General features: G+C 53.7%; 1 protein-coding gene across 4 annotated transcripts in view; it reads left to right on the top strand.

Moving 5' to 3' along the window:
• The window catches only part of BICDL2 (BICD family like cargo adaptor 2), an 86,637-nt gene that overhangs the window by 36,435 nt on the left and 22,443 nt on the right, over nt 1-27,759 (top strand). For all 4 annotated transcript variants that reach the window (XM_075318667.1, XM_075318669.1, XM_075318665.1 and 1 more), the window contains exons 4-5: nt 16,745-16,861; nt 18,223-18,369. In XM_075318667.1, the coding sequence (XP_075174782.1) occupies nt 16,745-16,861; nt 18,223-18,369 (264 nt within the window). The remainder of the gene's footprint in view (nt 1-16,744; nt 16,862-18,222; nt 18,370-27,759) is intronic.

Genomic DNA, 27,759 nt, shown 5'->3' with positions numbered 1-27,759 from the left:
TTAGATACGGTGGTAGATGTAATGGTGTTCAGGCTTGGATACGGTGGTAGATGTAATGGTGTTCAGGCTTAGATACGGTGGTAGATGTAATGGTGTCCAGGTTAGATACGGTGGTAGATGTAATGGTGTCCAGGCTTAGATACGGTGGTAGATGTAGTGGTGTCCAGGCTTAGATACGGTGGTAGATGTAGTGGTGTCCAGGCTTAGATACGGTGGTAGATGTAGTGGTGTCCTGGCTTAGATACGGTGGTAGATGTAGTGGTGTCCAGGCTTAGATACGGTGGTAGATGTAGTGGTGTCCAAGCTTAGATACGGTGGTAGATGTAATGGTGTCCAGGCTTAGATACGGTGGTAGATGTAATGGTGTTCAGGCTTAGATACGGTGGTAGATGTAATGGTGTCCAGGCTTAGATACGGTGGTAGATGTAATGGTGTTCAGGCTTAGATACGGTGGTAGATGTAATGGTGTCCAGGCTTAGATACGGTGGTAGATGTAATGGTGTTCAGGCTGAGATACGGTGGTAGATGTAATGGTGTTCAGGCTTAGATACGGTGGTAGATGTAGTGGTGTTCAGGCTTAGATACGGTGGTAGATGTAGTGGTGTTCAGGCTTAGATACGGTGGTAGATGTAGTGGTGTCCAGGCTTAGATACGGTGGTAGATGTAGTGGTGTCCAGGCTTAGATACGGTGGTAGATGTAGTGGTGTCCAGGCTTAGATACGGTGGTAGATGTAGTGGAGTCCAGGCTTAGATACGGTGGTAGATGTAGTGGTGTCCAGGCTTAGATACGGTGGTAGATGTAATGGTGTCCAGGCTTAGATACGGTGGTAGATGTAGTGGTGTCCAGGCTTAGATACGGTGGTAGATGTAATGGTGTCCAGGCTTAGATACGGTGGTAGATGTAATGGTGTTCAGGCTTAGATACGGTGGTAGATGTAATGGTGTTCAGGCTTAGATACGGTGGTAGATGTAATGGTGTCCAGGCTTAGATACGGTGGTAGATGTAGTGGTGTCCAGGCTTAGATACGGTGGTAGATGTAGTGGTGTCCAGGCTTAGATACGGTGGTAGATGTAGTGGTGTCCTGGCTTAGATACGGTGGTAGATGTAGTGGTGTCCAGGCTTAGATACGGTGGTAGATGTAGTGGTGTCCAGGCTTAGATACGGTGGTAGATGTAATGGTGTCCAGGCTTAGATACGGTGGTAGATGTAATGGTGTTCAGGCTTAGATACGGTGGTAGATGTAATGGTGTTCAGGCTTAGATACGGTGGTAGATGTAATGGTGTCCAGGCTTAGATACGGTGGTAGATGTAATGGTGTTCAGGCTTAGATACGGTGGTAGATGTAATGGTGTCCAGGCTTAGATACGGTGGTAGATGTAATGGTGTCCAGGCTTAGATACGGTGGTAGATGTAGTGGTGTCCAGGCTTAGATACGGTGGTAGATGTAATGGTGTTCAGGCTGAGATACGGTGGTAGATGTAATGGTGTTCAGGCTTAGATACGGTGGTAGATGTAGTGGTGTTCAGGCTTAGATACGGTGGTAGATGTAGTGGTGTTCAGGCTTAGATACGGTGGTAGATGTAGTGGTGTCCAGGCTTAGATACGGTGGTAGATGTAGTGGTGTCCAGGCTTAGATACGGTGGTAGATGTAATGGTGTCCAGGCTTAGATACGGTGGTAGATGTAATGGTGTTCAGGCTTAGATACGGTGGTAGATGTAGTGGTGTTCAGGCTTAGATACGGTGGTAGATGTAATGGTGTTCAGGCTTAGATACGGTGGTAGATGTAATGGTGTCCAGGCTTAGATACGGTGGTAGATGTAATGGTGTCCAGGCTTAGATACGGTGGTAGATGTAGTGGTGTCCAGGCTTAGATACGGTGGTAGATGTAGTGGTGTCCAGGCTTAGATACGGTGGTAGATGTAGTGGTGTCCTGGCTTAGATACGGTGGTAGATGTAGTGGTGTCCAGGCTTAGATACGGTGGTAGATGTAGTGGTGTCCAGGCTTAGATACGGTGGTAGATGTAGTGGTGTCCAGGCTTAGATACGGTGGTAGATGTAATGGTGTCCAGGCTTAGATACGGTGGTAGATGTAATGGTGTTCAGGCTTAGATACGGTGGTAGATGTAATGGTGTCCAGGCTTAGATACGGTGGTAGATGTAATGGTGTCCAGGCTTAGATACGGTGGTAGATGTAGTGGTGTCCAGGCTTAGATACGGTGGTAGATGTAGTGGTGTTCAGGCTTAGATACGGTGGTAGATGTAATGGTGTCCAGGCTTAGATACGGTGGTAGATGTAATGGTGTCCAGGCTTAGATACGGTGGTAGATGTAGTGGTGTCCAGGCTTAGATACGGTGGTAGATGTAATGGTGTCCAGGCTTAGATACGGTGGTAGATGTAGTGGTGTCCAGGCTTAGATACGGTGGTAGATGTAATGGTGTCCAGGCTTAGATACGGTGGTAGATGTAGTGGTGTCCAGGCTTAGATACGGTGGTAGATGTAGTGGTGTCCTGGCTTAGATACGGTGGTAGATGTAGTGGTGTCCTGGCTTAGATACGGTGGTAGATGTAGTGGTGTCCAGGTTTAGATACGGTGGTATGGTGTCCTGGCTTAGATACGGTGGTAGATGTAATGGTGTCCTGGCTTAGATACGGCTTGGTTACGGCTGTGTGTAGCAGTAATGAGGCTCTCATCCTGTAATCCTGACGACAGCTGGCGGCTCCACAGCATCCTCGGCTCTGCGCCCTCTAATCCTCAGGCCGGGGGACGTCGTCCGCTCCATCTTGTCCTATCCATCCTCCCAGTTTCTGGTCTTATTTCTCGCTGTTGTTTTCTGGTGTCAGTTATTAGTGTTGTTAAATAAACTTGAGTGAGACTGGAGCGATACTTGGTACCGCCGGCAAAACGGTGACTCTCCGACATCCGCCGACCTCGTGGTGTGCACATCACCGGCTGCACCGCAAACAGTATCCAAAGGGCACGACCCCTCACACTGCCGCGCGACTCCTTACACTCCTGCGTGACTCCTCACACTGCCACGCGACTCCTTACACTCCTGCGCGGCTCCTTACACTCCTGCGCGGCTCCTCACACTCCTGCGCAGCTCCTCACACTCCTGCGCAGCTCCTCACACTCCTGCGCAGCTCCTCACACTTCTGTGCAGCTCCTCACACTCCTGCGCGGCTCCTCACACTCCTGCGCGGCTCCTCACACTCCTGCGCAGCTCCTCACACTCCTGCACAGCTCCTCACACTCTCGGTCCCGCCTCCTGTTCCTTTGTGCAGTACTCAATCTAGGTATGGCACTGTTGCTTCCTCTGGAGATAGTGAAGCTGGCATTACATTATATGCTAATTGCTTCCAGGCAGGATGATGTGATGCAGTTCTGACTATCTACCATCTCCAGTGTCTTACAAGACTCAGACAGAAGCGCGTGCAGTCTGGGGCATTATGGGGCAGTGTGGGGCATTATGGGGCAGTGTGGGGCAGTATCGGGCAGTATGGGGCAGTGTGGGGCATTATGGGGCAGTGTGGGGCAGTATGGGGCAGTGTGGGGCAGTATGGGACAGTGTGGGGCAGTATGGGGCAGTGTGGGCCAGTGTGGGGCAGTATCGGGCAGTGTGGGGCAGTAGCGGGCAGTGTGGGGCAGTATCGGGCAGTGTGGGGCAGTATCGGGCAGTATGGGGCAGTGTGAGGCAGTATGGGGCAGTGTGGAGCAGTATGGGGCAGTGTGGAGCAGTGTGGCGCAGTGTGGGGCAGTATCGGGCAGTGTGGGGCAGTATCGGGCAGTGTGGGGCAGTATGGGGCAGTGTGGGGCAGTATCGGGCAGTGTGGGGCAGTGTGGGGCAGTATCGGGTAGTGTGGGGCAGTATCGGGCAGTGTGGGGCAGTATGGGGCAGTGTGGGGCAGTATGGGGCAGTGTGGGGCAGTATCGGGCAGTGTGGGGCAGTATCGGGCAGTATGGAGCAGTGTGGGGCAGTATGGAGCAGTGTGGGGCAGTATCAGGCAGTGTGGGGCAGTGTGGGGCAGTATCGGGCAGTGTGGCGCAGTATCGGGCAGTGTGGGGCAGTATCGGGCAGTGTGGGGCAGTATCGGGCAGTGTGGGGCAGTGTGGCGCAGTATCGGGCAGTGTGGGGCAGTATCGGGCAGTGTGGGGCAGTATCGGGCAGTGTGGCGCAGTATCGGGCAGTGTGGGGCAGTATCGGGCAGTGTGGGGCAGTGTGGGGCAGTATCGGGCAGTGTGGGGCAGTATCGGGCAGTGTGGGGCAGTATGGGGCAGTGTGGGGCAGTGTGGGGCAGTATCGGGCAGTGTGGGGCAGTATCGGGCAGTGTGGGGCAGTGTGGGGCAGTATCGGGCAGTGTGGGGCATTATGGGGAAGTGTGGGGCAGTATCGGGCAGTGTGGGGCAGTGTGGGGCAGTGTGGGGCAGTATCGGGCAGTGTAGGACAGTATCGGGCAGTGTGGGGCAGTATGGGGCAGTATCGGGCAGTGTGGGGCAGTATCGGGCAGTGTGGGGCAGTATGGGGCAGTGTGGGGCAGTATCGGGCAGTGTGGGGCAGTGTGGCACAGTATCGGGCAGTGTGGGGCAGTATCGGGCAGTGTGGGGCAGTATCGGGCAGTGTGGGGCAGTGTGGCGCAGTATCGGGCAGTGTGGGGCAGTATCGGGCAGTGTGGGGCAGTATCGGGCAGTGTGGGGCAGTATCGGGCAGTGTGGGGCAGTGTGGGGCAGTGTGGGGCAGTATCGGGCAGTGTGGGGCAGTATCGGGCAGTGTGGGGCAGTATCGGGCAGTGTGGGGCAGTATCGGGCAGTGTGGGGCAGTATGCGGCAGTGTGGGGCAGTGTGGCGCAGTATCGGACAGTGTGGGGCAGTATCGGGCAGTGTGGGGCAGTGTGGGGCAGTGTGGGGCAGTATCGGGCAGTGTGGGGCAGTATCGGGCAGTGTGGGGCAGTATCGGGCAGTGTGGGGCAGTGTGGGGCAGTATCGGGCAGTATCGGGCAGTGTGGGGCAGTGTGGGGCAGTATCGGGCAGTGTGGGGCATTATGGGGCAGTGTGGGGCAGTATCGGGCAGTGTGGGGCAGTATCGGGCAGTGTAGGACAGTATCGGGCAGTGTGGGGCAGTATGGGGCAGTATCGGGCAGTGTGGGGCAGTATCGGGCAGTGTGGGGCAGTATCGGGCAGTATGGGGCAGTGTGGGGCAGTATCGGGCAGTGTGGGGCAGTATCGGGCAGTATGGAGCAGTGTGGGGCAGTGTGGGGCAGTATGGAGCAGTGTGGGGCAGTATCGGGCAGTGTGGGGCAGTGTGGGGCAGTATCGGGCAGTGTTGCGCAGTATCGGGCAGTGCGGGGCAGTATCGGGCAGTGCGGGGCAGTATCGGGCAGTGTGGGGCAGTATCGGGCAGTGTGGGGCAGTATCGGGCAGTGTGGGGCAGTGTGGCGCAGTATCGGGCAGTGTGGGGCAGTATCGGGCAGTGTGGGGCAGTATCGGGCAGTGTGGGGCAGTGTGGCGCAGTATCGGGCAGTGTGGGGCAGTATCGGGCAGTGTGAGGCAGTGTGGGGCAGTATCGGGCAGTGTGGGGCAGTATCGGGCAGTGTGGGGCAGTGTGGGGCAGTATCGGGCAGTGTGGGGCAGTATCGGGCAGTATGGGGCAGTATCGGGCAGTGTAGGGCAGTATCGGGCAGTGTGGGGCAGTATCGGGCAGTGTGGGGCAGTATCGGGCAGTGTGGGGCAGTATCGGGCAGTGTGGGGCATTATGGGGCAGTGTGGGGCAGTATCGGGCAGTGTGGGGCAGTGTGGGGCAGTATCGGGCAGTGTAGGACAGTATCGGGCAGTGTGGGGCAGTATGGGGCAGTATCGGGCAGTATCGGGCAGTGTGGGGCAGTATGGGGCAGTGTGGGGCAGTATCGGGCAGTGTTGGGCAGTATCCGGCAGTGTGGGGCAGTATCGGGCAGTGTGGGGCAGTGTGGCACAGTATCGGGCAGTGTGGGGCAGTATCGGGCAGTGTGGGGCAGTATCGGGCAGTGTGGGGCAGTGTGGCGCAGTATCGGGCAGTGTGGGGCAGTATCGGGCAGTGTGGGGCAGTGTGGGGCAGTATCGGGCAGTGTGGGGCAGTATCGGGCAGTGTGGGGCAGTGTGGGGCAGTGTGGGGCAGTATTGGGCAGTGTGGGGCAGTATCGGGCAGTGTGGGGAAGTATCGGGCAGTGTGGGGCAGTGTGGGGCAGTATTGGGCAGTGTGGGGCAGTATCGGGCAGTGTGGGGCAGTATGGGGCAGTGTGGGGCAGTATCGGGCAGTGTGGGGCAGTATCGGGCAGTGTGGGGCATTATGGGGCAGTGTGGGGCAGTATCGGGCAGTGTGGGGCAGTATCGGGCAGTGTAGGACAGTATCGGGCAGTGTGGGGCAGTATGGGGCAGTATCGGGCAGTGTGGGGCAGTATCGGGCAGTGTGGGGCAGTATCGGGCAGTGTGGGGCATTATCGGGCAGTGTGGGGCAGTATCGGGCAGTGTGGGGCAGTATCGGGCAGTGTGGGGCAGTGTGGCACAGTATCGGGCAGTATGGGGCAGTATCGGGCAGTGTGGGGCAGTATCGGGCAGTGTGGGGCAGTGTGGCGCAGTATCGGGCAGTGTGGGGCAGTATCGGGCAGTGTGGGGCAGTGTGGGGCATTATCGGGCAGTGTGGGGCAGTGTGGTGCAGTATCGGGCAGTGTGGGGCAGTATCGGGCAGTGTGGGGCAGTATTGGGCAGTGTGGGGCAGTATCGGGCAGTGTGGGGCAGTATCGGGCAGTGTGGGGCAGTGGGCAGTGTGGGGCAGTATCGGGCAGTGTGGGGCATTATGGCGCAGTGTGGGGCAGTATCGGGCAGTGTGGGGCAGTATCGGGCAGTGTGGGGCAGTATCGGGCAGTGTGGGGCAGTGTGGCACAGTATCGGGCAGTGTGGGGCAGTATCGGGCAGTGTGGGGCAGTATCGGGCAGTGTCGGGCAGTGTGGCGCAGTATCGGGCAGTGTGGGGCAGTGTGGGGCAGTATCGGGCAGTGTGGGGCAGTATCGGGCAGTGTGGGGCAGTGTGGTGCAGTATCGGGCAGTGTGGGGCAGTATCGGGCAGTGTGGGGCAGTGTGGGGCAGTATCGGGCAGTGTGGGGCAGTATCGGGCAGTGTGGGGCAGTATCGGGCAGTGTGGGGCAGTGTGGGGCAGTATCGGGCAGTGTGGGGCAGTATCGGGCAGTGTGGGGCAGTATCGGGCAGTGTGGGGCAGTGTGGGGCAGTATCGGGCAGTGTGGGGCATTATGGGGCAGTGTGGGGCAGTATCGGGCAGTGTGGGGCAGTGTGGGGCAGTATCGGGCAGTGTGGGGCATTATGGGGCAGTGTGGGGCAGTGTGGGGCAGTGTGGTGCAGTATCGGGCAGTGTGGGGCAGTATCGGGCAGTGTGGGGCAGTGTGGGGCAGTATCGGGCAGTGTGGGGCAGTATCGGGCAGTGTGGGGCAGTATCGGGCAGTGTGGGGCAGTGTGGGGCAGTATCGGGCAGTGTGGGGCAGTATCGGGCAGTGTGGGGCAGTATCGGGCAGTGTGGGGCAGTGTGGGGCAGTATCGGGCAGTGTGGGGCAGTGTGGTGCAGTATCGGGCAGTGTGGGGCAGTATCGGGCAGTGTGGGGCAGTATTGGGCAGTGTGGGGCAGTATCGGGCAGTGTGGGGCAGTATCGGGCAGTGTGGGGCAGTGGGCAGTGTGGGGCAGTATCGGGCAGTGTGGGGCATTATGGCGCAGTGTGGGGCAGTATCGGGCAGTGTGGGGCAGTATCGGGCAGTGTGGGGCAGTATCGGGCAGTGTGGCACAGTATCGGGCAGTGTGGGGCAGTATCGGGCAGTGTGGGGCAGTATCGGGCAGTGTCGGGCAGTGTGGCGCAGTATCGGGCAGTGTGGGGCAGTGTGGGGCAGTATCGGGCAGTGTGGGGCAGTATCGGGCAGTGTGGGGCAGTGTGGGGCAGTATGGGGCAGTATGGGGCAGTGTGGGGCAGTATCGGGCAGTGTGGGGCAGTATCGGGCAGTGTGGGGCAGTATCGGGCAGTGTGGGGCAGTATCGGGCAGTGTGGGGCAGTGTGGGGCAGTATCGGGCAGTGTGGGGCATTATGGGGCAGTGTGGGGCAGTATCGGGCAGTGTGGGGCAGTATCGGGCAGTGTGGGGCAGTGTGGGGCAGTATCGGGCAGTGTGGGGCAGTGTCGGGCAGTGTGGGGCAGTGTGGCACAGTATCGGGCAGTGTGGGGCAGTATTGGGCAGTGCGGGGCAGTATCGGGCAGTGTCGGGCAGTGTGGCGCAGTATCGGGCAGTGTGGGGCAGTATCGGGCAGTGTGGGGCAGTGTGGGGCAGTATCGGGCAGTGTGGGGCAGTATCGGGCAGTGTGGGGCAGTGTGGTGCAGTATCGGGCAGTGTGGGGCAGTATCGGGCAGTGTGGGGCAGTGTGGGGCAGTATCGGGCAGTGTGGGGCAGTATCGGGCAGTGTGGGGCAGTGTGGTGCAGTATCGGGCAGTATCGGGCAGTGTGGGGCAGTATCGGGCAGTGTGGGGCAGTATCGGGCAGTGTAGGACAGTATCGGGCAGTGTGGGGCAGTGTGGGGCAGTGTGGGGCAGTATCGGGCAGTGTGCGGCAGTATGGTGCAGTGTGGGGCAGTATGGGGCAGTGTGGAGCAGTATCGGGCAGTGTGGGGCAGTATCGGGCAGTATCGGGCAGTGTGGGGCAGTATCGGGCAGTGTGGGGCAGTGTGGGGCAGTGTGGGGCAGTATCGGGCAGTGTGGGGCAGTATCGGGCAGTGTGGGGCAGTATCGGGCAGTGTGGGGCAGTATCGGGCAGTATGGGGGGTCTCGCGGGCATCGCAGCATCAAGATGCCGGAGATAGTAGGGATGTGCTACTGCGCCACTACCCCCTGAGGAAGCAATGGGGCGAAACACACGAGTGCTGGACGGTATAATCCACGCACGGCGGCTGCTCGGACTCTACTGGAGACACTATTATTATCCAGTTCCTGTTGGTAGCACGTATCACCCCTATGTCTGACAGACACCAGAGAACAAGAGCGGGAGCTGCCAGATTATTCTGTATATTGTTATTGATTTATAGGTTTTCTAATTTTACTGTTAATAGTCTCCTCATCAGATACACAGAGGACAGCAGCCTCCACTATACTCACAGTATCACAGGGATTAGATACACAGCTCAGCACACAGTATCACACAGGAGAGGACTAGATACACAGCTCAGCAGACAGTATCACACAGGAGAGGATTAGATACACAGCTCAGCAGACAGTATCACACATGAGAGGATTAGATACACAGCTCAGCAGACAGTATCACACATGAGAGGATTAGATACAGCTCAGCAGACAGTATCACACAGGAGAGGATTAGATATATGACTCAGCAGACAGTATCACACAGGACAGGATTAGATACACAGCTCAGCACACAGTATCACACAGGAGAGGATTAGATACACAGCTCAGCAGACAGTATCACACAGGAGAGGATTAGATACACAGCTCAGCAGTCAGTATCACACAGGACAGGATTAGATACAGCTCAGCAGACAGTATCACACAGGAGAGGATTAGATACAGCTCAGCAGACAGTATCACACAGGAGAGGATTAGATACACAGCTCAGCAGACAGTATCACACAGGAGAGGACTAGATACACAGCTCAGCAGACAGTATCACACAGGAGAGGATTAGATACACAGCTCAGCAGTCAGTATCACACAGGACAGGATTAGATACACAGGTCAGCAGACAGTATCACACAGGAGAGGATTAGATACACAGCTCAGCAGACAGTATCACACAGGAGAGGATTAGATACACAGCTCAGCAGTCAGTATCACACAGGACAGGATTAGATACACAGCTCAGCAGACAGTATCACACAGGAGAGGATTAGATACACAGCTCAGCAGACAGTATCACACAGGAGAGGATTAGATACACAGCTCAGCAGACAGTATCACACAGGAGAGGATTAGATACACAGCTCAGCAGACAGTATCACACAGGAGAGGATTAGATACACGGCTCAGCAGACAGTATCACACAGGACAGGATTAGATACACAGATCAGCAGACAGTATCACACAGGAGAGGATTAGATACACAGCTCAGCATACAGTATCACACAGGAGAGGATTAGATACACAGCTCAGCAGACAGTATCACACAGGAGAGGATTAGATACACAGCTCAGCAGACAGGATCACACAGGAGAGGATTAGATACACAGCTCAGCAGACAGGATCACACAGGAGATGATTAGATACACAGCTCAGCAGACAGTATCACACAGGAGAGGATTAGATACACGGCTCAGCAGACAGTATCACACAGGAGAGGATTAGATACACGGCTCAGCAGACAGTATCACACAGGAGAGGATTAGATACACAGCTCAGCAGACAGTATCACACAGGACAGGATTAGATACACAGCTCAGCAGACAGAATCACACAGGAGAGGATTAGATACACAGCTCAGCAATCAGTATCACACAGGACAGGATTAGATACACAGATCAGCAGACAGTATCACACAGGACAGGATTAGATACACAGCTCAGCAGACAGTATCACACAGGAGAGGATTAGATACACAGCTCAGCAGTCAGTATCACACAGGACAGGATTAGATACACAGCTCAGCAGACAGTATCACACAGGACAAGATTAGATACAGCTCAGCAGACAGTATCACACAGGAGAGGATTAGATACAGCTCAGCAGACAGTACCACACAGGAGAGGATTAGATACACGGCTCAGCAGTCAGTATCACACATGATAGGATTAGATACACGGATCAGCAGTCAGTATCATACAGGACAAGATTAGATACACAGCTCAGCAGACAGTATCACACAGGAGAGGATTAAATACACAGCTCAGCAGACAGTATCAGACAGGAGAGGATTAGATACACAGCTCAGCAGTCAGTATCAGACAGGAGAGGATTAGATACACAGCTCAGCAGTCAGTATCACCCAGGAAAGGATTAGATACATGGCTCAGCAGAAAGTATCACACAGGAGAGGATTAGATACACAGCTCAGCAGACAGTATCACACAGGACAGGATTAGATACACGGCTCAGCAGACAGTATCAGACAGGAGAGGATTAGATACACGGCTCAGCAGACAGTATCACACAGGAGAGGATTAGATACACGGCTCAGCAGACAGTATCACACAGGACAGGATTAGATACACAGATCAGCAGACAGTATCACACAGGAGAGGATTAGATACACAGCTCAGCATACAGTATCACACAGGAGAGGATTAGATACACAGCTCAGCAGACAGTATCACACACGAGAGGATTAGATACACAGCTCAGCAGACAGTATCACACAGGAGAGGATTAGATACACAGCTCAGCAGACAGGATCACACAGGAGAGGATTAGATACACAGCTCAGCAGACAGGATCACACAGGAGATGATTAGATACACAGCTCAGCAGACAGTATCACACAGGAGAGGATTAGATACACGGCTCAGCAGACAGTATCACACAGGAGAGGATTAGATACACGGCTCAGCAGACAGTATCACACAGGAGAGGATTAGATACACAGCTCAGCAGACAGTATCACACAGGAGAGGATTAGATACACAGCTCAGCAGTCAGTATCACACAGGACAGGATTAGATACACAGCTCAGCAGACAGTATCACACAGGACAGGATTAGATACACAGCTCAGCAGACAGTATCACACAGGAGAGGATTAGATACAGCTCAGCAGACAGTATCACACAGGAGAGGATTAGATACACGGCTCAGCAGTAAGTATCACACATGATAGGATTAGATACACGGATCAGCAGTCAGTATCACACAGGACAAGATTAGATACACAGCTCAGCAGACAGTATCACACAAGAGAGGATTAGATACACAGCTCAGCAGACAGTATCAGACAGGAGAGGATTAGATACACAGCTCAGCAGTCAATATCAGACAGGAGAGGATTAGATACACAGCTCAGCAGTCAGTATCACCCAGGAAAGGATTAGATACATGGCTCAGCAGAAAGTATCACACAGGAGAGGATTAGATACACAGCTCAGCAGACAGTTTCACACAGGACAGGATTAGATACACGGCTCAGCAGACAGTATCAGACAGGAGAGGATTAGATACACGGCTCAGCAGACAGTATCACACAGGACAGGATTAGATACACAGCTCAGCAGACAGTATCACACAGGAGAGGATTAGATACACAGCTCACCCCACGGTATCACACAGGAGAGGATTAGATACACAGCTCAGCAGTCAGTATCACACAGGACAGGATTAGATACACAGCTCAGCAGACAGTATCACACAGGAGAGGATTAGATACACGGCTCAGCAGACAGTATCACACAGGATAGGATTAGATACAGGAGCTCAGCAGACAGTATCACACAGGAGAGGATTAGATACACGGCTCAGCAGACAGTATCACACAGGAGAGGATTAGATACACGGCTCAGCAGACAGTGTCACGCAGGAGAGGATTAGATACACGGCTCAGCAGACAGTATCACACAGGACAGGATTAGATACACAGCTCAGCAGACAGTGTCACGCAGGAGAGGATTAGATACACGGCTCAGCAGACAGTATCACACAAGACAGGATTAGATACACGGCTCAGCAGACAGTATCACATAGGAGAGGATTAGATACACAGCTCAGCAGACAGTATCACACAGGACAGGATTAGATGCACGGCTTAGCAGAGAGTATCACACAGGAGAGGATTAGATACACAGCTCAGCAGACAGTATCACACAGGAGAGGATTAGATACACTGCTCAGCAGACAGTATCACACATGAGAGGATTAGATACACAGCTCAGCAGACAGTATCACACATGAGAGGATTAGATACAGCTCAGCAGACAGTATCACACAGGAGAGGATTAGATATATGACTCAGCAGACAGTATCACACAGGACAGGATTAGATACACAGCTCAGCACACAGTATCACACAGGAGAGGATTAGATACACAGCTCAGCAGACAGTATCACACAGGAGAGGATTAGATACACAGCTCAGCAGTCAGTATCACACAGGACAGGATTAGATACAGCTCAGCAGACAGTATCACACAGGAGAGGATTAGATACAGCTCAGCAGACAGTATCACACAGGAGAGGATTAGATACACAGCTCAGCAGACAGTATCACACAGGAGAGGACTAGATACACAGCTCAGCAGACAGTATCACACAGGAGAGGATTAGATACACAGCTCAGCAGTCAGTATCACACAGGACAGGATTAGATACACAGGTCAGCAGACAGTATCACACAGGAGAGGATTAGATACACAGCTCAGCAGACAGTATCACACAGGAGAGGATTAGATACACAGCTCAGCAGTCAGTATCACACAGGACAGGATTAGATACACAGCTCAGCAGACAGTATCACACAGGAGAGGATTAGATACACAGCTCAGCAGACAGTATCACACAGGAGAGGATTAGATACACAGCTCAGCAGACAGTATCACACAGGAGAGGATTAGATACACAGCTCAGCAGACAGTATCACACAGGAGAGGATTAGATACACGGCTCAGCAGACAGTATCACACAGGACAGGATTAGATACACAGATCAGCAGACAGTATCACACAGGAGAGGATTAGATACACAGCTCAGCATACAGTATCACACAGGAGAGGATTAGATACACAGCTCAGCAGACAGTATCACACAGGAGAGGATTAGATACACAGCTCAGCAGACAGGATCACACAGGAGAGGATTAGATACACAGCTCAGCAGACAGGATCACACAGGAGATGATTAGATACACAGCTCAGCAGACAGTATCACACAGGAGAGGATTAGATACACGGCTCAGCAGACAGTATCACACAGGAGAGGATTAGATACACGGCTCAGCAGACAGTATCACACAGGAGAGGATTAGATACACAGCTCAGCAGACAGTATCACACAGGACAGGATTAGATACACAGCTCAGCAGACAGAATCACACAGGAGAGGATTAGATACACAGCTCAGCAATCAGTATCACACAGGACAGGATTAGATACACAGATCAGCAGACAGTATCACACAGGACAGGATTAGATACACAGCTCAGCAGACAGTATCACACAGGAGAGGATTAGATACACAGCTCAGCAGTCAGTATCACACAGGACAGGATTAGATACACAGCTCAGCAGACAGTATCACACAGGACAAGATTAGATACAGCTCAGCAGACAGTACCACACAGGAGAGGATTAGATACAGCTCAGCAGACAGTACCACACAGGAGAGGATTAGATACACGGCTCAGCAGTCAGTATCACACATGATAGGATTAGATACACGGATCAGCAGTCAGTATCACACAGGACAAGATTAGATACACAGCTCAGCAGACAGTATCACACAGGAGAGGATTAAATACACAGCTCAGCAGACAGTATCAGACAGGAGAGGATTAGATACACAGCTCAGCAGTCAGTATCAGACAGGAGAGGATTAGATACACAGCTCAGCAGTCAGTATCACCCAGGAAAGGATTAGATACATGGCTCAGCAGAAAGTATCACACAGGAGAGGATTAGATACACAGCTCAGCAGACAGTATCACACAGGACAGGATTAGATACACGGCTCAGCAGACAGTATCAGACAGGAGAGGATTAGATACACGGCTCAGCAGACAGTATCACACAGGAGAGGATTAGATACACGGCTCAGCAGACAGTATCACACAGGACAGGATTAGATACACAGATCAGCAGACAGTATCACACAGGAGAGGATTAGATACACAGCTCAGCATACAGTATCACACAGGAGAGGATTAGATACACAGCTCAGCAGACAGTATCACACACGAGAGGATTAGATACACAGCTCAGCAGACAGTATCACACAGGAGAGGATTAGATACACAGCTCAGCAGACAGGATCACACAGGAGAGGATTAGATACACAGCTCAGCAGACAGGATCACACAGGAGATGATTAGATACACAGCTCAGCAGACAGTATCACACAGGAGAGGATTAGATACACGGCTCAGCAGACAGTATCACACAGGAGAGGATTAGATACACGGCTCAGCAGACAGTATCACACAGGAGAGGATTAGATACACAGCTCAGCAGACAGTATCACACAGGAGAGGATTAGATACAGCTCAGCAGACAGTATCACACAGGAGAGGATTAGATACACAGCTCAGCAGTCAGTATCACACAGGACAGGATTAGATACACAGCTCAGCAGACAGTATCACACAGGACAGGATTAGATACACAGCTCAGCAGACAGTATCACACAGGAGAGGATTAGATACAGCTCAGCAGACAGTATCACACAGGAGAGGATTAGATACACGGCTCAGCAGTAAGTATCACACATGATAGGATTAGATACACGGATCAGCAGTCAGTATCACACAGGACAAGATTAGATACACAGCTCAGCAGACAGTATCACACAAGAGAGGATTAGATACACAGCTCAGCAGACAGTATCAGACAGGAGAGGATTAGATACACAGCTCAGCAGTCAATATCAGACAGGAGAGGATTAGATACACAGCTCAGCAGTCAGTATCACCCAGGAAAGGATTAGATACATGGCTCAGCAGAAAGTATCACACAGGAGAGGATTAGATACACAGCTCAGCAGACAGTTTCACACAGGACAGGATTAGATACACGGCTCAGCAGACAGTATCAGACAGGAGAGGATTAGATACACGGCTCAGCAGACAGTATCACACAGGACAGGATTAGATACACAGCTCAGCAGACAGTATCACACAGGAGAGGATTAGATACACAGCTCACCCCACGGTATCACACAGGAGAGGATTAGATACACAGCTCAGCAGTCAGTATCACACAGGACAGGATTAGATACACAGCTCAGCAGACAGTATCACACAGGAGAGGATTAGATACACGGCTCAGCAGACAGTATCACACAGGATAGGATTAGATACAGGAGCTCAGCAGACAGTATCACACAGGAGAGGATTAGATACACGGCTCAGCAGACAGTATCACACAGGAGAGGATTAGATACACGGCTCAGCAGACAGTGTCACGCAGGAGAGGATTAGATACACGGCTCAGCAGACAGTATCACACAGGACAGGATTAGATACACAGCTCAGCAGACAGTGTCACGCAGGAGAGGATTAGATACACGGCTCAGCAGACAGTATCACACAAGACAGGATTAGATACACGGCTCAGCAGACAGTATCACATAGGAGAGGATTAGATACACAGCTCAGCAGACAGTATCACACAGGACAGGATTAGATGCACGGCTTAGCAGAGAGTATCACACAGGAGAGGATTAGATACACAGCTCAGCAGACAGTATCACACAGGAGAGGATTAGATACACAGCTCAGCAGACAGTATCACAGGATAGGATTAGATACACGGCTCAGCAGACAGTATCACACAAGACAGGATTAGATACACAGCTCAGCAGATAGTATCACACAGGATAGGATTAGATACACAGCTCAGCAGACAGTATCACACAGGACAGGATTAGATACACGGCTCAGCAGACAGTATCACACAGGAGAGGATTAGATACACGGCTCAGCAGACAGTATCACACAGGAGAGGATTAGATACACGGCTCAGCAGACAGTATCACACAGGAGAGGATTAGATACACAGTGATGACCCTCTCTCCGCCATGTCTCCTCAGGCCTCACAAGTGGAGAAGTCTTTGGTTCTGCAGTTGGAGTCTCTGAGAGAAGAGAATCGGGATCTGACACTGAGACGAGGACAGTTCACCCCTGTACTGCAAAGTCTACAGACTGAGGTGGGAGCATGAGAGTGCAGTGCGGGGGAGGAGAGTGCAGTGCGGGGAGGAGTGTACAGTGCGGGGGAGGAGAGTGCAGTGCGGGAGGAGTGTACAGTGCGGGGGAGGAGAGTACAGTGCGGGGGAGGAGTGTACAGTGCGGGGAGGAGTGTGCAGTGCGGAGGAGGAGGGTGCAGTGCGGGTGGAGGAGAGTGCAGTGCAGGTGGAGGAGGGTGTAGTGCAGGTGGAGGAGGGTGTAGTGCGGGGGAGGAGGGTACAGTGCGGGGGGAGGGTGCAGTGCAGGTGGAGGAGGGTGCATTGCGTGTGGAGGAGGGTGCATTGCGTGTGGAGGAGGGTGCAGTGCAGGTGGAGGAGGGTGCAGTGCGGGTGGATGAGGGTGCAGTGGGGGTGGAGGAGGGTGCAGTGGGGGTGGAGGAGGGTGCAGTGGGGGTGGAGGAGGTTGCAGTGCGGGTGGAGGAGGGTGCAGTGCGGGTGGAGGAGTGTACAGTGCGGGGGAGAGTGTACAGTACAGGGAAGGAGAGTGCAGTGCGGGGTAGGAGTGTACAGTGCGGGGGAGGAGTGTACAGTACAGGGGAGGAGTGTACAGTGCGGGGGAGGAGGGTACAGTGCGGGGGAGGAGGGTACAGTGCGGGGGAGGAGTGTACAGTGCGGGGGAGGAGTGTACAGTGCGGGGGAGGAGTGTACAGTGCGGGGGAGGAGTGTACAGTACAGGGGAGGAGAGTGCAGTGCGGGGGAGGAGTGTACAGTGCGGGGGAGGAGTGTACAGTGCGGGGGAGGAGAGTACAGTGCGGGTGGAGGAGGGTGCAGTGTGGGTGGAGGAGGGTGCAGTGGGAGTGGAGGAGGGTGCAGTGGGAGTAGAGGAGAGTGGAGTGGGGGTAGAGGAGGGTGCAGTGGGGGTAGAGGAGGGTGCAGTGCGGGTGGAGGAGGGTGCAGTGCAGGTGGAGGAGGGTGCAGTGCGTGTGGAGGAGGGTGCAGTGCGTGTGGAGGAGGGTGCAGTGGGGGTGGAGGAGGGTGCAGTGGGGGTGGAGGAGGGTGCAGTGCGGGTGGAGGAGAGTGCAGTGCAGGTGGAGGAGGGTGCAGTGCGTGTGGAGGAGGGTGCAGTGCGTGTGGAGGAGGGTGCAGTGCAGGTGGAGGAAGGTGCAGTGCGGGTGGAGGAGGGTGCAGTGCAGGTGGAGGAGGGTGCAGGTGGAGGGGGGGTGCAGTGCAGGTGGAGGAGGGTGCAGGTGGAGGAGGGTGCAGTGCAGGTGGAGGAGGGTGCATTGCGTGTGGAGGAGGGTGCAGTGCAGGTGGAGGAGCGTGCAGTGCGGGTGGTGTGGTACGTGGGGTCCGCTCACTCTTGCTCACTGGTGTTTGCTCTGTAGAACGCCCTTTTGATGGAGAAGAAGCGGGACCTGGAGTCACAGATTCACAGTCTGCGCGGGGACAATGAGAGCGCTGAGAAGGTGACGCTGCAGCTGAAGGAGACGGCGCTGCTGCTGGAGAGGCAGAAGAACCAGACTGAGGCAAAGGTAACGTAGTGACGACAGAGGACACGGAGACCACCGAGCCGCCCCCCGCCACAGGACTGCTGCCAAATGATGGGAGTCATCTCCACCTCTGGGGAGGATTGGGAGAGTAGGTGGCACTGCTGCAGGCACCGTGTCCTGACCCGTGGCCCCCCCCTCGCCCTGTCCTGACCTGTCGTCTCCTCACCTGTCATGACCTGTGGCCGCCTTGCCCTGTCCTGACCCGTGGCCGCCTTGTCCTGTCCTGACCCATGGCCGCCTCACCCTGTCCTGACCCGTGGCCCCCTCGCCCTGTCCTGACCCATGGCCGCCTCGCCTGTCCTGATCCGTGGCCCCCTCGCCCTGTTCTGACCTGTCGTCTCCTCTCCCTGTCCTGACCCGTGGCCCCCTCTCCCTGTCCTGACCCGTGGCCCCCTCGCCCTGTCCTGACCCATGGCCGCCTCGCCCCTGTCCTGACCCGTGGCCCCCTCGCCCTGTCCTGACCCATGGCTGCCTCGCCCTGTCCTGATCCGTGGCCCCCTCGCCCTGTTCTGACCTGTCGTCCTCCTCTCCCTGTCCTGACCCGTGGCCCCCTCGCCCTGTCCTGACCCATGGCCGCCTCGCCATGTCCTGACCCATGGCCCCCTCGCCCTGTCCTGACCTGTCGTCTCCTCTCCCTGTCCTGATCCGTGGGCCCCCCTCGCCCTGTCCTGACCTGGAGGGGGTCTGCATGATGGACTATGGATGACATCAGATAATATCTGCACTGTCTGAGAAATAAGAGACATAATCGAACCTTCATTCCAGAGGGCAGAACCAGACGGAGGGGAGAACATACCGGCTGCAGGTTAATCACTGTATTCCTATTTCTTATTCTGGCCCTCGGCCCCGGCGTGCAACATCCAGCCCTCGGCCCCGGCGTGCAACATCCGGCCCTCGGCCCCGGCGTGCAACATCCGGCGGTCGGCCCCGGCGTGCAACATCCGGCCCTCGCCCCCGACGTGCAACATCCGGCCCTCGGCCCCGGCGTGCAACATTCGGCCCGCGGCCCCGGCGTGCAACATCCGGCCCTCAACATCCGCCCCTCGCCCCCGGCGTGCAACATCCGGCCCCGGCATGCAACATCCGGCCCTTAGCCCCGGCATGCAACATCCGGCCTTTGTGTGATGAGGACTGAGATAGCAGAGAACCAGAGCTCCTAAGCTGGCCCTCAGGCTAGGAGCCCTGTGCTATCCCTATTCTCAGAGATACCCCTAATGGTGGAGAGGCCTGAGTCTCTTTCCTGGCCCAGGTCCTGACCAGTCCTGATCTGATTCCGCCTTCCCAACAGGGAGGGACTGGACAGGAGTGTAATGTCTCAAACACTCAAAGGCTGCACATATCCCGAAGGAAGAGAGTGACAAGCCTTTGAGCGCGCACACGTGGCACACGCAGACACATAGGACACCACATCCCTCTAGACTCTGGGCCATCATAAGTGACACAATATGAGATCCAGAGTACCTTTAAACCCCAGGGTGACCAGCCAGGGCAGAATCATGATGGTCCACCAGAACCTTAAGACAAAGAGTCAAGGGAACAAACGACTTGTTAGATCCCCATATGGCGCCTCACCCTGAGCCTCAGGAATCTCAGACTCCACATCAGTACTGAGCACCGACATCACCACTCCCTTCTGAAGAATGGGGACAGGTTCCTCACAAGGTTCCCCCCTCTGGAATACTCCTGGACAAAAGCATCGGCTTTAATTTTTTTAGAACCAAGGGGATGAGTAATTAAAAAATTAAACTTATTGAGAAATAATGACCACCGAGCTTCTCTCGGTGTAAGACATTTAGCTGACTCAAGTCAGTAATTAACAGGATGCGTAGCTCCCACTAGAAAGAGTCACCAGTCCCTCAAACCTTAACTTGATCACCAGTAACTCTGTTACCGATATCATAATTTCAATTGGCCGAATATAATTTCTTAGAAAAGACGGCGCATGGAAGCAGTTTACCAAGAGACGGATCCTGAGACAATACAGCCCCCACCCCCACCTCAGATGCAGCAAGCTCCACTGTAAAAGGCTGAGATACATCAGGCTGTGTCAGTATGGGTGCTGATGAGAAGCATCAAGGCAACGAGTGCATCTAGACAAGTCCGTCCTTCTTAGTCATGTCAGTAAGAGGTCTTGCTATAGCAGAGAAATTTTTAATAAACTTCCAGTAATTCACAAACTCTTAAAAATGTTGCAGAGCTTTGAGGTTCTCGGGAGAGTCCCATTTCAAAATAGCCTGTAACAAGAGGGATCCATCCGAAACCTGCAGCTGAGCTAGGGATTAGCAGTGACCTCAGGGTCTGACGCTTTATAGAATTGTTATATACCATTACCATGGGTAAAGCATAATATCCATTGGCTCCTGCAGGGGAGAGAGGGAGAATGGGAGAGGGAGAATGCGAGAGAGACCGAGAGGGGGAGAGATGGGATAGAGAGAGAGAATGGGAGAGAGAGAGGGAGAATGGGAGAGAGAGAGGGAGAATAGGAGAGAGAGAGAGGGAGAATAGGAGAGTGGGAGATGGGAAGAGACAGAGAAGGAGATAAATGGAGAGAGGGAGAGTGTTATAATGGGTGAGAGAGAGAGCATGGCAGAGAGGGAGAATGGGAGAGAGAGAGGGAGAATAGGAGAGAGAGAGGGAGAATAGGAGAGAGAGAGAATGGGAGAGAGGGAGAATGGGAGAGGGAGAGGGAGAATAGGAGAGAGAGAGGGAGAATAGGAGAGTGGGAGATGGGAAGAGACAGAGAAGGAGATAAATGGAGAGAGGGAGAGTGTTATAATGGGTGAGAGAGAGAGCATGGCAGAGAGGGAGAATGGAGAGAGAGAGGGAGAATAGGAGAGAGGGAGAATAGGAGAGAGAGAGAATGGGAGAGAGGGAGAATGGGAGAGGGAGAGGGAGAATAGGAGAGAGAGAGGGAGAATAGGAGAGTGGGAGATGGGAAGAGACAGAGAAGGAGATAAATGGAGAGAGGGAGAGTGTTATAATGGGTGAGAGAGAGAGCATGGCAGAGAGGGAGAATGGGAGAGAGAGAGGGAGAATAGGAGAGAGGGAGAATAGGAGAGAGAGAGAATGGGAGAGAGGGAGAATGGGAGAGAGAGAGAATGGGAGAGAGGGAGAATGGGAGAGAGAGAGGGAGAATAGGAGAGAGAGGGAGAATAGGAGAGAGAGAGGGAGAATAGGAGAGTGGGAGATGGGAAGAGACAGAGAAGGAGATAAATGGAGAGAGGGAGAGTGTTATAATGGGTGAGAGAGAGAGCATGGCAGAGAGGGAGAATGGGAGAGAGAGAGGGAGAATAGGAGAGAGGGAGAATAGGAGAGAGAGAGAATGGGAGAGAGGGAGAATGGGAGAGGGAGAGGCAGAATAGGAGAGAGAGAGGGAGAATAGGAGAGTGGGAGATGGGAAGAGACAGAGAAGGAGATAAATGGAGAGAGGGAGAGTGTTATAATGGGTGAGAGAGAGAGCATGGCAGAGAGGGAGAATGGGAGAGAGAGAGGGAGAATAGGAGAGAGGGAGAATAGGAGAGAGAGAGAATGGGAGAGAGGGAGAATGGGAGAGAGAGAGAATGGGAGAGAGGGAGAATGGGAGAGAGACAGAGAGGGGGAGAGATGGATAGAGAGAGAGCATGGCAGAGAGGGAGAATGGGAGAGAGAGAGGGAGAATAGGAGAGAGAGGGAGAATAGGAGAGAGGGAGAATAGGAGAGAGAGAGAATGGGAGAGAGGGAGAATGGGAGAGAGAGAGAATGGGAGAGAGGGAGAATGGGAGAGAGACAGAGAGGGGGAGAGATGGATAGAGAGAGAGCATGGCAGAGAGGGAGAATGGGAGAGAGAGAGGGAGAATAGGAGAGTGGGATAATGGGAGGGAGAGAGAGAGAGCGCATGGCAGAGAGGGGGAGAGATGGAGAGAGAGAGAGCATGGCAGAGAGGGAGAATAGGAGAGAGGGAGAATGAGAGAGAGACCGAGAGGGGGAGAGATGGATAGAGAGAGAGAGCATGGCAGAGAGGGAGAATGGCAGAGAGGGAGAATGGGAGAGAGAGGGAGAATGGGAGAGAGAGCATGGCAGAGAGACAGAGAAGGAGATAAATGGAGAGAGAGAGGGAGAGTGGGATAATAAGAGAGAGAGAGAGCATGGCAGAGAGGGAGAATGGGAGAGAGAGAGAATGGGAGAGAGGGAGAATGGGAGAGAGAGAGGGAGAATAGGAGAGAGGGAGAATGGGAGAGAGAGAGGGAGAATAGGAGAGAGGGAGAATGGGAGAGAGAGGGAGAATGGGAGAGAGAGAGGGAGAATAGGAGAGAGGGAGAATGGGAGAGAGAGGGAGAATGGGAGAGAGAGCATGGCAGAGAGACAGAGAAGGAGAGTGGGAGATGGGAGAGAGACAGAGAAGGAGAGAAATGGAGAGAGAGAGGGAGAGTGGGATAATGGGAGAGAGAGAGAGAGCATGGCAGAGAGGGAGAATGGGAGAGAGAGAGAATGGGAGAGAGGGAGAATGGGAGAGAGAGAGGGAGAATAGGAGAGAGGGAGAATGGGAGGGAGACAGAGAGGGGGAGAGATGGAGAGAGAGAGAGAGAGCATGGCAGAGAGGGAGAATGGGAGAGAGAGAGGGAGAATAGGAGAGAGGGAGAATGGGAGAGAGAGCATGGCAGAGAGACCGAGAAGGAGAGTGGGAGATGGGAGAGAGACAGAGAAGGAGAGAAATGGAGAGAGAGAGGGAGAGTGGGATAATGGGAGAGAGGGATAATGGGAGAGAGGGAGAATGGCAGAGAGAGAGCGTGGCAGAGAGGGAGAATGGGAGAGAGACAGAGAGGGGGAGAGATGGAGAGAGAGAGAGAGCATGGCAGAGAGGGAGAATGGGAGAGAGAGAGGGAGAATAGGAGTGAGAGGGAGAATAGGAGAGTGGGAGATGGGAGAGAGAGAGAGAGAGAATAGGAGAGAGGGAGAATGGGAGAGAGAGAGGGAGAATAGGAGAGAGAGAGGGAGAATAGGAGAGTGGGAGAATGGGAGAGAGAGAGAGAATAGGAGAGAGGGAGAATGGGAGAGAGACAGAGAAGGAGATAAATGGAGAGAGGGAGAGTGGGATAATGGGTGAGAGAGAGAGCATGGCAGAGAGGGAGAATGGGAGAGAGGGAGAATGGGAGAGAGAGAGAATAGGAGAGAGGGAGAATGGGAGAGAGACAGAGAAGGAGATAAATGGAGAGAGGGAGAGTGGGATAATGGGAGAGAGAGAGACTAGGAAAGAGAGAGAGAGAGAGGGGGGGAGAGATGGAGAGAGAGAGAGAGAGAGCATGGCAGAGAGGGAGAATGGGAGAGAGAGAGAGGGAGAATAGGAGAGAGGGAGAATGGGAGAGAGAGAGAATGGGAGAGAGGGAGAATGGCAGAGAGAGAGCATGGCAGAGAGGGAGAATGGGAGAGAGACAGAGAGGGGGAGAGATGGAGAGAGAGAGAGCATGGCAGAGAGGGAGAATGGGAGAGAGAGAGGGAGAATAGGAGAGAGGGAGAATGGGAGAGAGAGAGGGAGAATAGGAGAGAGGGAGAATGGGAGAGAGAGCATGGCAGAGAGACAGAGAAGGAGAGTGGGAGATGGGAGAGACAGAGAAGGAGAGAAATGGAGAGAGAGAGGGAGAGTGGGATAATGGGAGAGAGAGAGCATGGCAGAGAGGGAGAATGGGAGAGAGAGAGGGAGAATAGGAGAGAGGGAGAATGGGAGAGAGGGAGAATGGGAGAGAGGGAGAATAGGAGAGAGGGAGAATGGGAGAGAGGGAGAATGGGAGAGAGGGAGAATAGGAGAGAGGGAGAATGGGAGAGAGACAGAGAAGGCGATAAATGGAGAGAGGGAGAGTGGGATAATGGGTGAGAGAGAGACTTGGAAAGAGAGAGAGAGAGGGGGAATGGGAAAGAGGGAGAATGGGAGAGAGAGAGAGAGCGTGGCAGAGAGACAGAGAGCGAGATGGGAGAGAGAGAGGGAGAATGAGAGAGCGTGGCAGTGAGACAGGGAGATAGGAGAGAGAGAGAGAGAAATGGGAGAGAGAATGAGAATGGGAGAGAGAGAGAGCGTGGGAGAATAGGAGGGAGAGAGAGCGTGGCAGAGAGACAGAGAGGAAGATGGGAGAGAAAGAGGGAGATGGGAGAGAGAGAGTGAGAATGGGAGAGAGAGTGACAGAGTGGGAGATAGAGAGAGAAGAGTGTGGGAGAGCGGTAGAGAGGGAGAGAGACAGTGAAAGATTTACTTACTATTTTGGGCAATGCCGGGTATTATAGCTTTATATATAAATCTGATACCTGTGAGGTGTATTCGTCCACTGTTTTCTGATTCCCTAAATAAAATGCTAACTGACCAGTTGCCCCCAGAAGTCACATAATTAGTTCATTGCCTCCTGGATGATCTCTTCTCAGTATAACTACAGCTGTTCTGTGAAGGCCTCAGAGGTTTGTGTGAGAACATCAGGGATCGAACAGCATCATGAGATCCAAAGAACACACCAGACAGGTCACGATCAAACAGCATCATGAAAACCAAGGAACCCACCAGACAGGTCAGGGATAAAACAGCATCATGAGAACCAAAGAACACACCAGACAGATCAGAGATCAACCAGCATCATGAGAACCAAAGAACACACCAGACAGGTCAGGGATCAACCAGCATCATGAGAACCAAAGAACACACCAGACAGGTCACGATCAAACAGCATCATGAAAACCAAGGAATGGATAAAGGTGTGGGGAATAGTAAAGCAGGGTTAGGTTATAAAAAATATCACAAGCTCTGAACGCTTCAGGGAGCACTGCTCAATCCATCATCCAAAAGTAGAAGAAGAACGGCACAAAAGACAACCTACTAGAATAAGATTTGGCCACCATCAAAACTGACACCCCAAGAAGGAGAGCACTAATGTGGAAGAGCTGAGAGGCCCATGATCACTGGAGGAGCCGCAGAGATCACAGCTCAGGGGAGAATCTGTCCACAGGACGAGCAGAGATCACAGCTCAGGAGGAGAATCTGTCCACAGGACGAGCAGAGATCACAGCTCAGGAGGAGAATCTGTCCACAGGACGAGCAGAGATCACAGCTCAGGGGGAGAATCTGTCCACAGGACGAGCAGAGATCACAGCTCAGGGGGAGAATCTGTCCACAGAACGAGCAGAGATCATAGCTCAGGAGGAGAATCTGTCCACAGGACGAGCAGAGATCACAGCTCAGGGGGAGAATCTGTCCACAGGACGAGCAGAGATCACAGCTCAGGGGAGAATCTGTCCACAGGACGAGGAGAGATCACAGTTCAGGAGGGAGAATCTGCCTACAGGACGAGCAGAGATCACAGCTCAGGAGGAGAATCTGTCCACAGGACGAGCAGAGATCACAGCTCAGGAGGAGAATCTGTCCACAGGACGAGCAGAGATCACAGCTCAGGGGGAGAATCTGTCCACAGGACGAGCAGAGATCACAGCTCAGGAGGAGAATCTGTCCACAGGACGAGCAGAGATCATAGCTCAGGAGGAGAATCTGTCCACAGGACGAGCAGAGATCACAGCTCAGGAGGAAAATCTGTCCACAGGACGAGCAGAGATCACAGCTCAGGAGGAGAATCTGTCCACAGGAAGAGCAAAGATCACAGCTCAGGAGGAGAATCTGTCCACAGGACGGGCAGAGATCATAGCTCAGGAGGAGAATCTGTCCACAGGACGGGCAGAGATCACAGCTCAGGAGGAGAATCTGTCCACAGGACGGGCAGAGATCATAGCTCAGGAGGAGAATCTGTCCACAGGACGAGCAGAGATCACAGCTCAGAGGGAGAATCTGTCCACAGGACGAGCAGAGATCACAGTTCAGGAGGAGAATCTGTCCACAGGACGAGCAGAGATCACAGCTCAGGAGGAGAATCTGTCCACAGGACGAGCAGAGATCACAGCTCAGGAGGAAAATCTGTCCACAGGACGAACAGAGATCACAGCTCAGGAGGAGAATCTGTCCACAGGATGAGCAGAGATCACAGCTCAGGAGGAAAATCTGTCCACAGGACGAGCAGAGATCACAGCTCAGGAGGAGAATCTGTCCACAGGAAGAGCAAAGATCACAGCTCAGGAGGAGAATCTGTCCACAGGACGAGCAGAGATCACAGCTCAGGAGGAGAATCTGTCCACAGGATGAGCAGAGATCACAGCTCAGGAGGAAAATCTGTCCACAGGATGAGCAGAGATCACAGCTCAGGAGGAGAATCTGTCCACAGGAAGAGCAAAGATCACAGCTCAGGAGGAGAATCTGTCCACAGGACGAGCAGAGATCACAGCTCAGGAGGAAAATCTGTCCACAGGACGAGCAGAGATCACAGCTCAGGAGGAGAATCTGTCCACAGGAAGAGCAAAGATCACAGCTCAGGGGGAGAATCTGTCCACAGGATGAGCAGAGATCACAGCTCAGGAGGAGAATCTGTCCACAGGACGAGCAGAGATCACAGCTCAGGGGGAGAATCTGTCCACAGGACGAGCAGAGATCACAGCTCAGGGGGAGAATCTGTCCACAGGACGAGCAGAGATCACAGCTCAGGAGGAGAATCTGTCCACAGGATGAGCAGAGATCACAGCTCAGGAGGAGAATCTGTCCACAGGACGAGCAGAGATCACAGCTCAGGGGGAGAATCTGTCCACAGGACGAGCAGAGATCACAGCTCAGGAGGAGAATCTGTCCACAGGACGAGCAGAGATCACAGCTCAGGTGGAGAATCTGTCTACAGGACGAGCAGAGATCACAGCTCAGGGGGAGACTGTCCACAGGACGAGCAGAGATCACAGCTCAGAGGGAGAATCTGTCCACAGGACGAGCAGAGATCACAGCTCAGGGGGAGAATCTGTCCACAGGACGAGCAGAGATCACAGTTCAGAGGGAGAATCTGTCCACAGGATGACTATTAGTCATAGACAGCACAAATCTATGGAAGAGTGTCAAGAAAAAAAACGTGTAAGGGACACCGAGCAGTGGAGGAAGGGGCATTGGTCAAAGGAGACCAAACGTTTTGTGCTAAATGCAAAACACTGTATGTGGCAGAAAACTATCCCTGCACATCACCCTGAAAACACCCTCCCCACTGTCACACATGGTGGAGGTCGCATCCTGCTGTGAGGAGGCTTTTCTTCAGCAGGGGCAGGGAAGCTGGTCAGAGGTGACGGGATGATGGATGGAGCCAAATACAGGACAATCCTGGAGGAAAACCTGTGAGAGGCTGCAGAAGACGTGAGACCGGGGTGTAGGTTCACCTTCCAGCAGGACAACGACCCTCAACACCCTGCAGAGTTACAATGGGGGGTTCAGATCAGAGCTTATTCCTGTGTGTGAGCGGCCGAGTCACAGTCCGCGAATGGCCCAGCCAGTCACAGTCCACG

The sequence above is a fragment of the Anomaloglossus baeobatrachus genome, chromosome 7 (genome assembly GCF_048569485.1).
Source record: "Anomaloglossus baeobatrachus isolate aAnoBae1 chromosome 7, aAnoBae1.hap1, whole genome shotgun sequence".
NCBI lineage: Eukaryota > Metazoa > Chordata > Amphibia > Anura > Aromobatidae > Anomaloglossus > Anomaloglossus baeobatrachus.
Note: the sequence above shows the minus strand (reverse complement) of the source record. Positions and strands in the feature narration are given on the sequence as shown.